Source organism: Peromyscus leucopus, chromosome 7 (assembly GCF_004664715.2).
Source record: "Peromyscus leucopus breed LL Stock chromosome 7, UCI_PerLeu_2.1, whole genome shotgun sequence".
In the NCBI taxonomy this organism is placed as follows: Eukaryota; Metazoa; Chordata; class Mammalia; order Rodentia; family Cricetidae; genus Peromyscus; species Peromyscus leucopus.
The window spans coordinates 84,369,440-84,386,142 of NC_051069.1; the positions used below are offsets into that span (position 1 = coordinate 84,369,440).

Genomic DNA, 16,703 nt, shown 5'->3' on the forward strand with positions numbered 1-16,703 from the left:
GACACTTCCCTATATTAAAGCTGGACAAGACAAGCCAGGAGGAAGAAAAGGTTTCAAAAGCAGGCAAAGAGTGAGAGACAGTTCCCACATCCACTGTTGGAGTCCCACAGGAACACCGAGCTGCACAACTAACACATGTGCACAGGGCATAGGTCTGACCATGCAGCCTCCCTGACTGTCGCTTGAGTCACTGTGATTCCCTATGAGCCCTGGTTAGTTGATTCTGTTGGCCGCTTTTCTCCTCCTCCTCCTTCTCCTCCTCCTCCTCCTCCTCTTTTTTTTTTTGTAAACAGAATTTCTCTGTAACAGCCCTGGCTGTTCTGGACCTCACTCTGTAGACCAGGCTGGCCTTGAATTCACAGAATACACCTGCCTCTGCCTGCCAAGTGCTGAGATTAAAGGCGTGCACCACCACTGCCCTGCTCTGTTGGCCATATCTTGTGGTGTCTTGACCCCTCTGGCTCCTATAATCCTTTCTTGCCCTCTTCAGCAGAATTCTCCAAGCTCTGCCTAATATTTGGCTGTGGGTCTCTGCCTCTGCTTTATCAGTTGCTGGATGGAGCTTCTCTGTTAATGCTTAAGCTAGACTTTTTTGTTTTTTTAATAAATAGTATGATTCCTTATGACATTTACAGAGAGGAAGGTAAATAACAGTAAGGATTTCTTGTTTAATTTTACCTAAAAACATCAGTCTCTGTGCTTAAATACTAAACATTAATGATGTCTGTAATGCAGTAGAAAATAAAACAGTGTATTTTGTTGTTATGGTTACAGATACTATCTTTCAAATATGGTGTTCTGTTACAATCGTTACAATCATAGTGAAGAATAAAAAAGGGATTCCACAAGGCATTTTAAGGTTAAGAGACATAGGGAAATGACCCTATAGCTTCCTCCTCTAACTTTCAGAATTATTCATTAAACGGTTCCATCAGCACTTTTCCTAGGAAGTGAACAATATTTAGATACATTTGACATAACAGGTATTGAGTACTATTTGTTTTTCATTTCTATATTTTTCATAGAGCTTAAGAAAAGATGCAGAATCACGTCGAAGAGAACTTCATATCCGAACATATGCAGTTATTCCACTGAATGATGAATGTGGGATTATTGAATGGGTGAACAACACTGCTGGCTTGAGACCTATTCTTACCAAACTTTATAAGGAAAAGGGTATTATATTCATTTTCACGGTAGAAGTGTATACTATGGGTTTGTTAGCTACAAACACTTGAAATACAAATATAATAGTTTTTAATCATACCAATGCACATATTTTTACCTAAGTCTAGTGAACTTTATATTCTATATACAGAAGCATGTAAGGTCTTCTTTCCTCCCTTTCTTACTTTGACTCTTTTTTTTTTTTGAACATTTTATTTTTCTGAAATATTTGTTAGCAATTCTAAAATTACTTCACATGCCTTTAGCAAATAAGTAAATATTAGGTGAATAATGAAAGATAGTTTTCTCATTATCAGAGAAAGGAAAATATTTGGTTGGATTAGAAGGCTGTCCTAACTTGAGGTAACTTTAGCAAAAATAATATTAATAGTTATTAATTATAACCCATGAGATAAAATAAGTATACCTTCATAGTGATGTAAACATATACTTTCATAAATAGGTAAGTAGGGCAAGCCTTTTATTATATTAAAATGGAATGAATAAATGCAGGACTAAGGAAATAGATTATTACTAACTAGTAAACACCATAAGAATTGTTGTCATAGGCAATGACTATAAATGGGTTCTACTGTTAATAGGCAAAGTTAAATGAGTGTGGTGGTGCTTGCCTATAATCCCAGCAGTCAGGAAAGCCACGGCAGGAAGATCATCAGTTCAGTGCCAGCCATGGCTGCAGAGTGATATACCATGTCTCAAATTTTTAAAAAGAAAAACAGTATGGTAAAAAACAGGTCATTTGTGGTGTCAAATCCTTTTTCATGAGATACTTATTATCATGAACAGAAAAAAGTAACTTTTTGGATGCTAAGCAAGCACTCTACCACTGGGCTACAACCCCAGCCTTAAAAATTAACTTTTTAATAGAGTAAAATAGCTGATGAGATTTCTCTATTGTTACACAGCTATTTTTCTATTGTTGTTTTGTTTGTTTCTACTCTTACTGTGTAGACTAGGATGGCTTCAAAATCAAAGAGATTTGCCTGCTTCTGCCTCTTAAAGTACGGGGACTAAAGGTGTGCACCACCAAATGTGCCCGTTTTTTTGTTTGTTTGTTTGTTTTTTGTTTAGAATTCAGCTAATTTATTCTTTAACAGTTCCACACATGTATACAATATATTTTTATCTTTTTAAAATCTGTGTACATGTGTTTGTATGTGCAAGTATGGCAGAGTACAGTGTGCATGTGGAGGTCAGAGATGACCTGGAGTGTCAGTCCTCACCTTCTACCTTGTTTGAGACAGGGATTTTTGTTGCTGCAGAGGCCAGGCTAGATGCCCTTGAGCTTCGAGAAATTCTCCACAATCTGTGTCCCCATCTTGCTCTGGGAACACTGGGTTGATAAATGTGCACTGCTGCATCCATCCAGCTTTACATGAGTTCTGAGGATCTGAACTGAGATCCTCATGCTTATAGAGCAGGCAGTTTATCCACTCACCCCATCTCCCTGGCCTAAATCACTTTTTTCTACTAAAAGAATACCAGTTCTTAGATTATTAAATTATAATTCGACCTTAATGAATTTTTCTTAACCTAATTTTATCTGCAAAGACTTTGTTTCCAAATAAGGTTACCTTCTATAACAAATTTTTGGAAAGTTGCTTTGTTTTTTAAGACAAGGTCAAACTATGTAGCCTTGGCTATCCTGGAACTTACTATGTAGACCAGGCTGGCATTGTACTCACAGAGATCTTCCTGTTTCTGCCTCCTGAGTGCTGGAATTAAAATCATGACACCACTCCAGCTATTTAACATACTTTTTAAGGAACAGAATTTAGTTCGTAACAATAAGTAGTACTGATAAATTATTATAGTGTGGGTATTATACTAAACATGTTTTATAGATCATTTCATTGTTGTTATTAACAAGCCAAACTACCTAAATAACTAGTTAAACTTCATATGGTGAATGAACATCCTGAACAGAAAAAAAATTAATCAAATATTAAGGATCCCATCTTATGAAAATAGTAGAACTATGCAATGAATGAGGCTAAAAGTCTCAAACCATAAGCTAGTCCATAGACATTTGTGTCCAGATGATTTTCAGTTTAAAGTTTATCTTAAGAATTAGTAACATGCCAGCACCAGGCGTGTTGGCACACACCTTTATTCCCAGCACTTGGTAGGAATAGGCAGGTGGATCTCTGTGAGTTCAAGGCCAGCCTGATCTACACAGTGAATTCTAGGATAGCCAGAGCTACGTAGTGAGGCCCTGTCTCAAAACATACAAACAACAAAATTAATTACATGCCAGGCATGGTTGGACTCCTTTAATTCTAGCACTCAGGAGGGAGAGGCAGGCAGATGTCTTTGAGTTTAAGGTCAGCCTGATCTACAAAGTGAGTTCCAGGCTATCCAGAGCAACATAGTGAGACTCTGTCTCAACAAAGAAAGGAGAGTCAAGAACATATTGGGTGTAGTGGCACAAACCTGTAATATCAGCACTCAGGTTGCAGAAGAAGGATACCCAAAAGTTTGAGGACTGCCTGGTTTAAAAAATTAATTCCTAAGTTCCAGGCTAGCCCTAGCTACAGAGTGAGACCTGGATTTGGATAACGGTAGTAATGGTAACTATCTTAGTTAGAGTTTCTATTGTTGTGAAGAGAAACAATGACCACAGCAACTCTTATAAATGAAAACATTTAATTGGGGTGGATTGCTTACAGTGTCAGAGGTTCAACCCATTATCACCATGGTAGGGAGCATGGCAGTGTGCAGGCAGACATGGTGCTGGCTACATCTTGATCATAGGCAACAGGAAGTAGACTGAGATTCATACTGAGCGAAGCTTGATCAAAAGAAACCTCAAAGCCTGCCCCTACAATGACACACTTCCTCCAACAAAGCCACACCTATTTTAAACAAGCCCACACCTCCTAATAATACCACTCCCTTTGGGAGCCATTTTCTTTTTAACCACCATGGTAACCCATGAATTTCATTGCCTATCCTTAAATTATTTCAGAATACCAGTGTGTCCTTTAAACTAGTGGTTCAACTTACCCCAGTATGACATCCTGATCAAAAGAGGTTACTATAATTTTAGTAAAGGTGACAGTATTTTCACAGTCCAGAGTGATCACTCACACCTGAATTTTTCTGAATCTTATATTCTGGAGTTATTAAATCATAAATTTTTTGTTTACATTAATTTTCATCAATAAGAGGCTATACTTTTGATAAGTATTAAGGAAAAACAGTAGAGTTTATTATTTTGTATGCTATCAAGTTATAATCATTTAGATGCATAACTAGTATTTTTCCATCCTTTTCAGTTGGAGCAAAAGTTAACAATTCCTGTAATATTTTAATGAAAATTGTTTTTGCATCTTATTTGGCTGTGTGAGCAATTAAAATCATTCTGCTTTGTAGGAGTGTACATGACAGGAAAGGAGCTTCGCCAGTGTATGCTACCAAAGTCAGCAGCCTTATCTGAAAAACTCAAAGTATTCCAAGATTTACTCCTGCCCAGGCACCCTCCTGTTTTTCATGAGTGGTTTCTGAGAACATTCCCTGATCCTACATCATGGCAAGTTACCAAGAATATATACATTGTTACAGTTGAATGTTTACATTTTTTATCTTTTTTTTAAACTAAAGCTGGCACAAGGTATTTGACCGGGTTGTATTTCTTTAGGTACAGTAGTAGATCTGCATATTGCCGTTCTACTGCAGTCATGTCAATGGTTGGCTATATCCTGGGGCTTGGAGATCGTCATGGTGAAAACATTCTTTTTGATTCTTTCACTGGTGAATGTGTACATGTAGACTTCAACTGTCTTTTTAATAAGGTATGATATGACTTCAGTTAATTGGATATAATCCCTTGAATTTTCTCTCCCAAACCACTGCTCTCCCTAACTATACCTATTAGTTATGACTACATAACTTTGGGCATCTCTTTACTGGTTTTCACTAGTGGATCCCTTAGGAAAGCTATTTAGAAAGCAGAGAACTTGAAAAAATGATTTATGAAAGCTAGCATGAACTTTAAGTCCTGACTCAGTAACTAACTATATAAACATGGGCAGATCAGTTCATTTTACAGACACTTAGTCCCATAAAGTCAGAGTTGTTTAATAATTCCAAATCTAACAATATATGAGGATGGTCTTGGTTAAAGAAAAAGTGTCAGGCTGGGATAGTTCAGTGGAACACTTACCTAGTATGCGCTAGGCCCTGAATTCAAGCCCTAGCAACTAAATAGTAACAACAGCAAATCTTACCAGGGTGGGTTCTTGAAAGTAAATTAAGGCTATTGGATACATCTCTAAGAACTTATGTAATTTTCTACAATTAAAATTCTGGAGGAAGGTTAGAAGGTCATCTGTTTCTTTGACCCTAATCTTTTTTCGGTCACTATTAGCTATCACAGGAAGGTGAAAAAGTTCATAGATTCGGCTGAGAAGAAATCAAAGATAATAAGTAGTGTAGATCAAACCATACAAAAGTAGAATTTTGGATAACTGCTTAGAGGGATAAAAGAATTATGCAATAATGTCAGAAAATGAACAGCTAGACTAAGTTGTTTCTTTCCCTATCTGAGGGAAAAATCTGTGGCTATTTTCTACTTTAAAGTGATAGGTGTAAAAAGAAAGTAAGAAAGAGGAGGAAAGAAAGACATGAGAATAATTGTATATTATTGGTACTAAATATTTAGTGCATAAATATTCTGTATACCAATATTCAGTAAACTAAATTGGAGAAATCCATCTGCCTTCTTGATTTTACCTAAGATTAATCCATGGTGTCAAATTGCCCAGAAGCAAAGGCAGAGTTATGTGACTCTTTTCAATTACTCTGATGTAATTACATAAATATTTGCAGGATTTTTTTTCTCTTTCCTAAAGGAGTCTAGACATGAAGTTCCAAATTCTTTGAGCAAACGTTTTATAATTTTCTTGTTACCATATAATAAAATTATTTGTTTTTAAGGGAGAAACTTTTGAAGTTCCAGAAATTGTACCATTTCGCCTGACTCATAATATGGTTAATGGAATGGGTCCTATGGGAACAGAAGGTCTGTTTCGAAGAGCATGTGAAGTCACACTGAGACTGATGAGGGATCAGAGAGAACCTTTAATGAGGTAATCATCTGTGCTTTGTAAATAATCTACTAGTGACCTTGAATGTAAACACTGGTCACGTAATACATTTTCTTTATATAGAAACCACTTTTTGTTAGCTAAAGTATATTTTTAAAAATAGTAACTTAAGCCTTGGCATAATGGTCCATGCTTGTCATCCCACTCAAAGAGTCAGAGGCAGGAGAATCATGAAGTTCTAGGACAGGACAGGCAGTGTTACACAGTAAGATCTGCTCCCTCCTCCTCACCCCCTCACAAAAACAAAACAAAACCCTGATTTTATATTTTTGGGTATAGTCCCATAATTATTCATTCATTAGCATTCTCTAATTTTAAGATATTTTCAACACCTGACTGTAGCTGGAAGTTTTCTTGTGTCCTGCCTAGTCCTGCAGCTGCTCAAACCCAAATAAACACACAGAGGTTTATATTATTTTCAAACTATATGGCCTAATGGCTCATCCTTCTTGCTAGCTAGCTCTTACATCTTAAGTTAACCCATTTCTATAAATCTGTACTTAGCTACGTGGCTTATGTCTTACCCGTAATTTTACATCTTGCTTCTCCTAGCAGCGTCTGCCCCATTCTCCTTTCTTCTCTCACTATCTCTTTTGGATTTTCCTGCCTGGCTCCATCCTGATCTTCCAAAGGCCAATGCAGCCTCATTTATCAAACAATGAGAGCAACACATCTTCACAGCATATAGAAAGACATCCCACAACACTTCCCCTTTTCTATCTAATTAAAAAGGAAGGTTTTAACTTTAACATAGTAAAATTACATATAACAAAACAGTTATCAAGCAAGAATTACAGTTACAATATCTAGTTGATTTGTATTTTGCAAAATCAAAGAAAATATTCTATAGTCTATCCTATATTTGTGAGCCTAAAGTTTTATACCTGATTTATCTTTTATCATAACCAAGGAAAATTATTATTTAGTCTTCAACTACATCAAAGACCCCAGAAGAATATAATATTACCTAAGTAAACAGGAAGACCATTTTAAGCAACTTGCAAAAATCTAGAATGACAGAGACAGCTGGCTGCCTGGATAGTCATCCAAAGTTCCTCTGTAACATTGGGGCATCCATCTTTGGCCTATAGGCCCACAGTCTCTCAGTCACTTCTCTCTGTGTCCTGTGGAATATCTGGCAGTCTCCTCTGCAAAACAGGAACCTGAAGGACCATTTCGCCTTGTTTTGGCAAATTCAGTGGTCATTTTTCCATGGGTCCTGCATGTCCTGTCAATACAACATTTTGTCAAGCAGTCCAGGCAAGAACAGTCTCTTGTACAAATGGCCATTTTGTGCCAGGAAGAAGATAAACTCCATATAGAGTGTCTTCAACACCCATCTTCCTCTTTGAAGTAAATCAGTGCTGCCAGGAGCAGACGTGTCTCATTGTCCAGGAAAGTCTTAAGTTTTTAAAACGTTTTTAAAGCCATATTCTGTAGGTTTTTGAAGTGTTTGAAGATCACCTACCTAATTGAAATATATTTATATATACCTAGAAAACTTAACTAACATGACTATAAGTTTGATTATCATAGATGACTAATTATTAATCTGTATTTCTCAACTATATACAATTTCAAATGAGTTGCACAAAAAATACTTTAAACATGAGTACAAATATACATATAGTATAACAAAATTAACTTTAAATTTATACCAATAAACTAAAATCTATAACAATGTAAAACATTTTTAAACAAGTTGTTGCTCTTTAAAAGTAGGTTCAGTAGGGGCTGGAGAGATGGCTCAGCAGTTAAGAGCACTGGCTGCTTTTCCAGAAAACCTGAGTTCAATTCCCAGCAACCACATGGTGGCTCACAACCATCTATTTTGGGATCTGATGCCCTCTTCTGGCATAAAGGTGTACATTCAGATAGAGCACTCATACATAAGATGAATAAATAAATCTTTTTTTAAAAAAAAAAGTAGGTTCATCCTTTCATCCTATCATATCTACAATATCCCCCTTTCTTGTTTAGAAAGAGATTGCATTTATAATCAACCCCCTTTAAATAAAAATAAACATTTATAAATAATATTTTGGGAATTTGGGCATAGCTTCTCATACTACTTCCTGCTGGCTGAGGGTGCTGGCAATGTAATGGAGATCCTGAGAAAATTAAGAATTATGATCAAGTCCTGACTGGAATACTCTATGAGGCTGCATTGTTTGAGCCAGTTGCTTTGAAGCCATTCTGGATGCTGGATCATCTGGGCCATGGTATCATCTGAGACCTTTCAAGGGGGTCTTGGCTGATCAAACCATATGAGCCTAGAATCAATCCACAGGTTCTCATCTTCTGTGGAAACAAAAACAGAACCTCTTTTCCAAAGCAGCGCATCCTTAAATATAAATTTTGAAGTCAAGGTACCTTTAATACACACACACACACACACACACACACACACACACACACACACACATATAGGTTTAACTCAGTAGCCTTTACAATCAAATGTCTCTCCAGTTAAAAATCCCAAAGACAGTATAATCCAGACTCTCTGTGATTTCCATCTTTACAGGGCTTATTTTTTATATTACTTTTACTGTCTCTTTAAAGACTTTTTTTTTTTAACTATTTCTTTTTTTTTTTTTTTTTTTTTTTTGGTTTTTCGAGACAGGGTCTCTCTGTGTAGCTTTGCGCCTTTCCTGGGACTCACTTGGCAGCCCAGGCTGGCCTCGAACTCACAGAAATCCGCCTGGCTCTGCCTCCCGAGTGCTGGGATTAAAGGCGTGCGCCACCACCGCCCGGCTAAAACTATTTCTTAATATAACTGCATATACTCTTTTTTCTCTCTCTTTCAAGCCCATGTACATTTTTACATATAATGTAAACCATTTAGAATTTTATTTCATCTGAATCTGACTTATTGTGAATCTATAATCCTTCTCTGACCAGGAGAGATTTGAAACTGCCAAACTGCGTGTTTAGGCCTGAAGCAGCAGCCTTGGCTGCTGACTCCGCCCATTTCAGCTTTTCAACATGGCAGAGGTAATTCATCTCCAGCTCTGGGAGCCATGCTCTCCACTGACGTTGAGAGGCAGTGGATCTATGCCTCCATCTAGCAGCTTATAGCCCAGAAACCTTGTGTGTGTGTGTACTGCACAGCTTGGAGACACCTCTGTGTACATGGCAAGAATCCACCAAGCTGCAGGTCAAGCCCACAAACCTCCAACCCGCCATCATAGTTAAAGCTCGCAGGCTGCGGCTAGCCTGAGAGACATATTAAGAAGCTGTTTTTAGCTCCATTTTAGAATCTTTTTTTTTTTGTTAAGTTCTCTCAAGTTTTAGGTGGAAGGTCTTGCCACCACGTCTGTGTGCCATTTGTAGATGAATTGCTAAATGGTCTTATTAATAAAAAACTCGGAGCCAGAAATTGGGGTTAAAGCCTAAGAGAGATCAGAGGAATAGGAAAAGCCACAGCTAACCTCACCTCACCAACTCTGCAGCTTCCAAAGTGAGCTACTTCCTGTCTACTCACACTATATGCCTTTCTGGTCTCTCATTTGTTCTCTCAGCCCAGCTATATCACTTCCTCTTCCTGCCCATCTCTGTCACTTCCTGTTTGTCTGTATAGACCTCCAGACCTCTATGGTTGGTCCTGGGAATTAAAGACATGTGTCACTATGTCTGGCTCAGTTTCAGAGCAACACATATTCACAGCATACAGAAAGATATCCCACAGCACCTGACACAAAACACTCCTATTACATTTTTTGGTTGTGAGTCTAGCCTTTAACAGCTAAGCAATCTTCTCGACCCCACTAGATACTTCTGAGGCATTAACAATCAATCATTCTCAACTTTCTCCTTTCCACTTCCACTAATCCACTCCTATCTCTGGATTTCCTATAGTTGACATTTATTGTCAGTTTGGTCATATTATTTGTGGCCCTTTATGTCTGTCTTCTTTCATGTAGCATAGTGGTTTTAAGGTTCACCATGTGTAAGTACCTCATTCTTTTTAATTACCAACTAGTATTCTTCTATATGAATGATACGATGTTTTATTTATTTAACCATCAGCTAATAGACATTTTTGTATTTGTCCCACCTTTTGGCTATTTGGGATAGCATGGCTGTGAATTTTGTGCAAATGTATTATGTGGATGAATATTATCAGTTCTTTTGTGTATGCCTGGGAGTGGAACTGGTGAATCATGGTACTTTGAATAGCCATCACACTTTTCCAGAGCATCTATAAAAACTGTAATTCCATTAGTAATGTGTATGGGTTTCCATTTCTCCACATCTTTACCAACACGGAAGATGTCATAATTTTAATCGTCATACTGGAGATGGAGTAGTATTCCATTGTAGTTTTAATTTGCATTTTCCTGATGACCATGAATGTTCAGCATTATTTTTTGTTGTTGTTGTTCCCTTATTAGCATTTGTATATCTTCTTTTTATAAATATATTTCAAATCATTAACATATCATTCTTGTTTTGGTTGTATCTTGCTGTGTTAACCTAATCTGTCCTTAAACTCATGGACTCAATCTATCCTGCTGCCTCAGTATCTCTCTTAGCTAGAACGATGGACACATACCACTTTGCATGTCTCCTTTGCCTGTTTTTTAATTGGGTTGTCTTTTATCCTTGAATTATAAGAATTCTTATTCTGGATACAAGAACCTTCTGACATATATATGATCAACAAATATTTACTCTCATTCTTAAAATTTTTACTTTATGGTATAGATGTTTGATTAAATGTATGTCTGTGAACCACATGTGTGCATGGTGCCTGTGAAGGCCAGAAGAGGGTGTTTGATCCCTTTGAACTGGACTCATGGGCAGTTATGAGCTTCCACGATGGTGCTGGGAATTTCCCTCTGGAAGAGCAGCCAGTGCCCTTAACCACTTTTAAAAGTTGCTTTCCTGAGGATAGAGCGATGGCTCAGTGGCTAAGAACACATACTGCTCTTGTATGTAGAAGACCCAAATTGAATTCCCATCACCATGGCAGGCAGCTGATAACTGCCTGTAACTCCATCTCCAGGGGAACAGGGGGCCCAATGCCTCAGACCTCCCTAGGCATCTGTATTCTGTGTGCACATATAAATTTTTTCAAGAGTTTCTTTCCTTAGTTGGGAGACTGTTCAGTCCATAAAGCTCTTGCCTCACAAGTATGAGGATCTGAGTTCAGCTCTCCAGAATCTGTGTAAAAAGCTAGGTGTTGAGGCAAGCACCTGTAATCCCATTGATGCTAAAACAGGAAGTGGAGACAGGCACATGACTGGATCTTGCTAACCAGCTAGTCTGGCCTACATGGCAAAGTCAGTGAATGAGAGACTTTTTTGTCTCAGACAAAAGGTAGAAGGCACCTTAGGGCCAATAAAATAAATGGAAAGCAACTAATGATGACAGCTGATGCTGTCCTCTGCCCCCTACACATGTGCCATACATGGTTTTTCTGTCAGTTTTATTTCTAGTGTTGATTACTAGTTCACAGAAGTACAGTTGCTCTTGTCCTGAAGCCTACTGGGCTTCATTTGCTCTATGTAGTTACTTTGTAGACACCTAAGTGTTTCCCCCTACAACAGCAACTCAGCTGCAGATAAGGTTTGACTTCTTTTCCGATTGTAATGCTTTTTCTTTCTTTTTATTGTCTAATTGCCAGGTTTAATGGCGCAAGCGGAATTTTGTTGATCTTAGAGATAAGGCAGTCAGTCCTTCATTTTTAATGTAGTGTTGTGCATGTGGGGGCCAAATGTCAGCATCAGCTGTCTTCATTAATTGCTTTCCACTTACTTTTTGACATAGGGCTTCTCACTGAACATGGAGTTCACTGATTTGGCTAGACTGGCTGGCCACTGAGCTACAGTCCCCACCATCTCCACCTCCTCAGTGTCTGACTTACACACATGCACTCCTCTCCTAGCCTTTTACATGGGTGCTGGAGATCTGAATTTAGGTCTTGAGGCTTGTACAGCAAGCATCTTATTGATTGAGTCACCTCCTCAGTTCAGGAAAGCAGGTTTTTAAAGGACATTTAAAGTTCTCTTTTATTTTTAAAAGGAGAATTATAGAATATCTGTTAGATTGGTATAGAATATCTGGTAGAATATTTGTTAAACGTAGAAAGGGGGACATTTCACTCAGAGAAAATCATCTTGTTGTGAGTCATTAAAAGAGCCTATACACATCACACTTTTTCTAGTTAAGTCAGGAAATAACCTTTTGAAGTGGCTGAAATCTTAAATAGTTAACCAAGTACAAGAGAAAAGTGTTCTGAGAAGTAAAAGGGTAGCAAGTTTTAAGAAGGGATTTTTTAAAAAGAAGTAGAGGGAGAGGAAATGAAAGCATTCATTCTGCATTGCAGAAAAATAAGAGTTCCAGACTTGTAACTTTAAATCTAAATGGTCTTATTTTAAAAACAAAAACCCAGAACCAGATATTGGGGTAAATGCTGAAAGATCAAAGAGACAAAGGAATAAGCCACAGCTACCTCTTCTTACCTCTAGGACTCCTCAGACTGAAAAGGCTCTAGTTCCTATCTCCTCACGCCTTATATACCTTTCTCTGCCCAGCCATATCACCTTCTTTCTAGTGCTAGGATTAATGGCATGTGTGCTTCCCAAATACTGGGATTAAAGGTGTGAGATCTCAAGTGCTAGGATTAAAGGTGTGTGACTCCCAAGTATTGGGATTAAAGGTGTGTGCCACCACTGCTTGTCGTCTGTTTATTCTAGTGGCTTGTTCTGTTTTCTGATCTTCAGGCAAATTTTATTAGGGTACACAATATGTCACCACACAGACTGTATTCAAATAGTGTATCAATAGTAGAGATGGAGTAAGTAGGGAAATTCCATACGGGTTTAGGATGTAAAACTGGATGACAGATGAACAAGGGTTAAGGATGATAGCTTATTTTTAGTCCAGGGCAAGACTGCAAATGACAGTCATTACTGCTTTAGGAATATAGAAAAGAATGGTTAGGAAAAGACAATGAATTTTGTTTTGAAGATAGTTTGAGGTATCTGTAATATATCCAAACAGCTTTTTCATAGGTAGTTGGAGTTGATATCTAGAGCACAGAAGAAAGGTGTGGGCTTAATCTGTATGGTAGCTGAAGGTATTGTATATTCCTTGACATGGTAGAAGATAAGTTCATACATACTCATTTAACAGGTAAAAGTATATATCTTGAGATGTCACATAGAATTCAACTTACACCCCAAAACACCTGACTGTCCCTTACCTTACCTCTTTACCTTTCCCTTACCCCTGCCCCTCAACACTCCCTCAAAATAATTTCATATAAACTATCTGAAAATGTAGTATAGTACTAGAACTTGTAATACTACCTTATCTGCCTATTCCTTGTTTATTCTACTTTTAAATATTGATTTTAGTAAGATTTCTTTTGGCAAAGGTAAAGAATTTATCATTACTATATTATATTTGTTTCAATTTTAGTGTCTTAAAGACTTTTCTACATGATCCTCTTGTGGAATGGAGTAAACCAGTGAAAGGACATTCCAAAGCACCACTGAACGAAACTGGGGAAGTTGTCAATGAAAAGGTTAGTAAAAGCTGCAGCTTGGCATAAGCTAATGGTTTCTCTCTGTTTAAGTGAGAGCTAATTCCAAATACTCTTGGTGACCTAAATATTGATTACTCTGAATTCTAAAATTAGTTACAACTCTAGAATTGACAGAAATACATTGAGGAGTCTTTTTCTCCTCCACCCCCATTTTCCTGCCGGATTCAACCCAAGACCTTGTGTATGCTAAGTACATGCTCTAATTAATTTCAACATCACCAGGCTTCATCCTCATCCAGAAAATTATTTTTCAAATAATTTTAATAATTTAATATTATTCTAATATCATTTTCAATTTTACTTCTCAAAAAGATGTAAAGAATTCCAAGTAGTTTACTTAAAATTCCATTTACATGAATTAATGTAAATTTATTACCACCATCATTAGAATCTTCACTCAAATATTTAAGAAGTAACATTTCAAAATAGGTTGCTTTTTGTTTGCTTTATTTTGTTTCTGATAGTATAAAGGAATAGAACCCAGGGTCTTTTGTCTACTAAATATGCATTCCAACACTGAACTACACCCCTAGCCCTCAAAACAGATGTTTTAAATTATTACCTTTCTGGAATTGTGATGTGCAGAGATACCTGGTAATTTTTATAGTACAGAAACATGTCTCATTAGTAGATGTTAATCATTGTAAACATCAAAGTCAGCATCTCAGGTTTTGTTTCATTGCTACAAATGGGATATTGTTTAGTAAAACATTAAGTAGTGAGAAAAGTAGAAACTCCAAATTACCACCATTACATGTTATTGGGTCTGTAGTCTTAACGACTTTCTCTATCTTTTTAGGCCAAGACCCACGTTCTTGACATTGAACAGCGACTACAAGGTGTAATCAAGACCCGAAATAGAGTAACAGGGTTGCCGTTATCTATTGAAGGACATGTGCATTACCTCATCCAAGAAGCTACTGATGAAAACTTACTATGTCAGATGTACCTTGGTTGGACCCCATATATGTAAAATAAAATTATTTCAAAGACTATATTAATAATCTAAAATTTAGGTGTTATTAATCAGTGCTGTGTCTTTAAGTCTAAAGTACAACACATTTACTTATATCTCAAAGAATCTATTTCTCTGTGACTGTATTTAAAATAATGTATTCAATTCTTAAACACTACTTTCTTAGTACATACTTGTGTATTCCAACGAGGGATAGAACAGTATTCTCGTGATAAAAAAAAAAAATGTAATTGCAAGGAACCAGCCAACCTAATTTCATTTTGTAGTTTTTATCAATTTCCTTTTAAAGTGTTAACATAAGGTTTCATTTGAACAGCAACAAAGTTGTATTGACTTCATGTTGTGGGTAGGAACTGGACTGATCTGTACACAGAGCTACCTCTTCTGCCCTGTAGGAAGTGATAGCACATCATTAAATTCATTTCATAAAGCTCTGTAGTATACATGAAAATGTGATCAAGGGAGAGAAACTCAAGAAACATGAATGTAAAAACTTAATCAGCGATGTAATTATTCATTTATTTATTTTGGTGATACTGAAGATTGAACCATGCTAGGTATATGTTCTACCATTGATCCACAGCTCAACCCCAACATTCTATAATTTTAAAGACACTACCATGCTGTTGATGTACCACAATACACAATACAGTAGTCATGGAAAACACAATACTTAAAATTCTGTAAGATTTTAAAATCTAAAATTTTTAATATGTTTGGTTGTTTTCTGTACTTTTTCTTATAGATTAAAATGAAAAGAATTGCAAAATAATACATTTATTACAGATATATGGAAAACTGCTAAATAGAACTCTGCCCTTTTTTCCCTATGAGTAAAAGTATAGTGAGGTAAAACATAATAAGCCACAAAGCATGAATATATAATGTACTACTCAGAACTTGATGCTAACAATTAAGGACAGGGTAATCAGGCAATCTTGTTTTCAAATACAATGTAGGTGGGTGGGGGGAGCATTGTTCCCTTCAACAGTGTTGTTTCTGCTTTCATGTCACATATACAAACAAGATTTTAAGTAGCTATATAAAAATCTAGGAAACATAAATGAAAGAAAAAGTTATCTTTCTGAGACTGACTTAATTCACTTAATATAATGATATCCACTTGCATCCATTTTCTTGCAAATGATATAATTTCATTCTTTTTTTAAGAATCATTTTCTAAATACAATGCCAATCTAATCTCTTAGAAGGTTGAATTCAATATTTAGTGCTTTATAATCTAAATAATTCAACCTGATTTTCATTTGCCAAAGCAAAATCATATATATTTCTTTTTTTACAAATCTAACTTGTATAAAGACCATGAGATTTGAAAACAGTTTAAGAATAAAACAGTTTTTTTCTTTTCTTTCTTTCTTTTTTTTTTTTTTTTTGGTTTTTTGAGACAGGGTTTCTCTATGTAGCTTTGCGCCTTTCCTGGAGCTCACTTGGTAGCCCAGGCTGGCCTCGAACTCACAGAGATCCGCCTGCCTCTGCCTCCCAAGTGCTGGGATTAAAGGCGTGCGCTGCCACCGCCCGGCTAAGAATAAAACAGTTTTGTTGTGTGTTTGTAGACATTAAGAAGAGAAAATGCATGAGAATGAGTCTTCTCTATACAGTCCTTGCATGGAGACTGAAGTCACATATATGGAAGGTTCTATTGACTAAAGATGGATGCTGTCCAAATCCTAATCATGAAAGACAGGTACCAAAGGAAAGAATTCAGTAACTTCCGAAGTACTTACTGTAATGAAAGTCACATAATGATACAGACAGGTATAGAGATGTTCATGGTGGCTTTTGAACTGTTTGGTTGAGGTGGATGCTCATGTAGGACAGACAGGTTTGGAACTTGTGTAGGTGAAGATGACCTTGA

The 16,703-nt window shown here is 36.8% G+C and overlaps 1 protein-coding gene across 2 annotated transcripts in view; it reads left to right on the plus strand.

Annotated features, from left to right (window-relative positions):
* The window catches only part of Atr (ATR serine/threonine kinase), a 112,577-nt gene extending 97,525 nt beyond the window's left edge, over positions 1–15,052 (plus strand). For both annotated transcript variants that reach the window (XM_028866010.2, XM_037207849.1), the window contains exons 42-47: positions 1,026–1,176; positions 4,564–4,720; positions 4,829–4,982; positions 6,127–6,278; positions 13,725–13,830; positions 14,651–15,052. In XM_028866010.2, coding sequence (XP_028721843.1) covers positions 1,026–1,176; positions 4,564–4,720; positions 4,829–4,982; positions 6,127–6,278; positions 13,725–13,830; positions 14,651–14,824 — 894 coding nt within the window. In that variant the 3' untranslated portion in view covers positions 14,825–15,052. The remainder of the gene's footprint in view (positions 1–1,025; positions 1,177–4,563; positions 4,721–4,828; positions 4,983–6,126; positions 6,279–13,724; positions 13,831–14,650) is intronic.
* Positions 15,053–16,703: the final 1,651 nt, after the last annotated feature.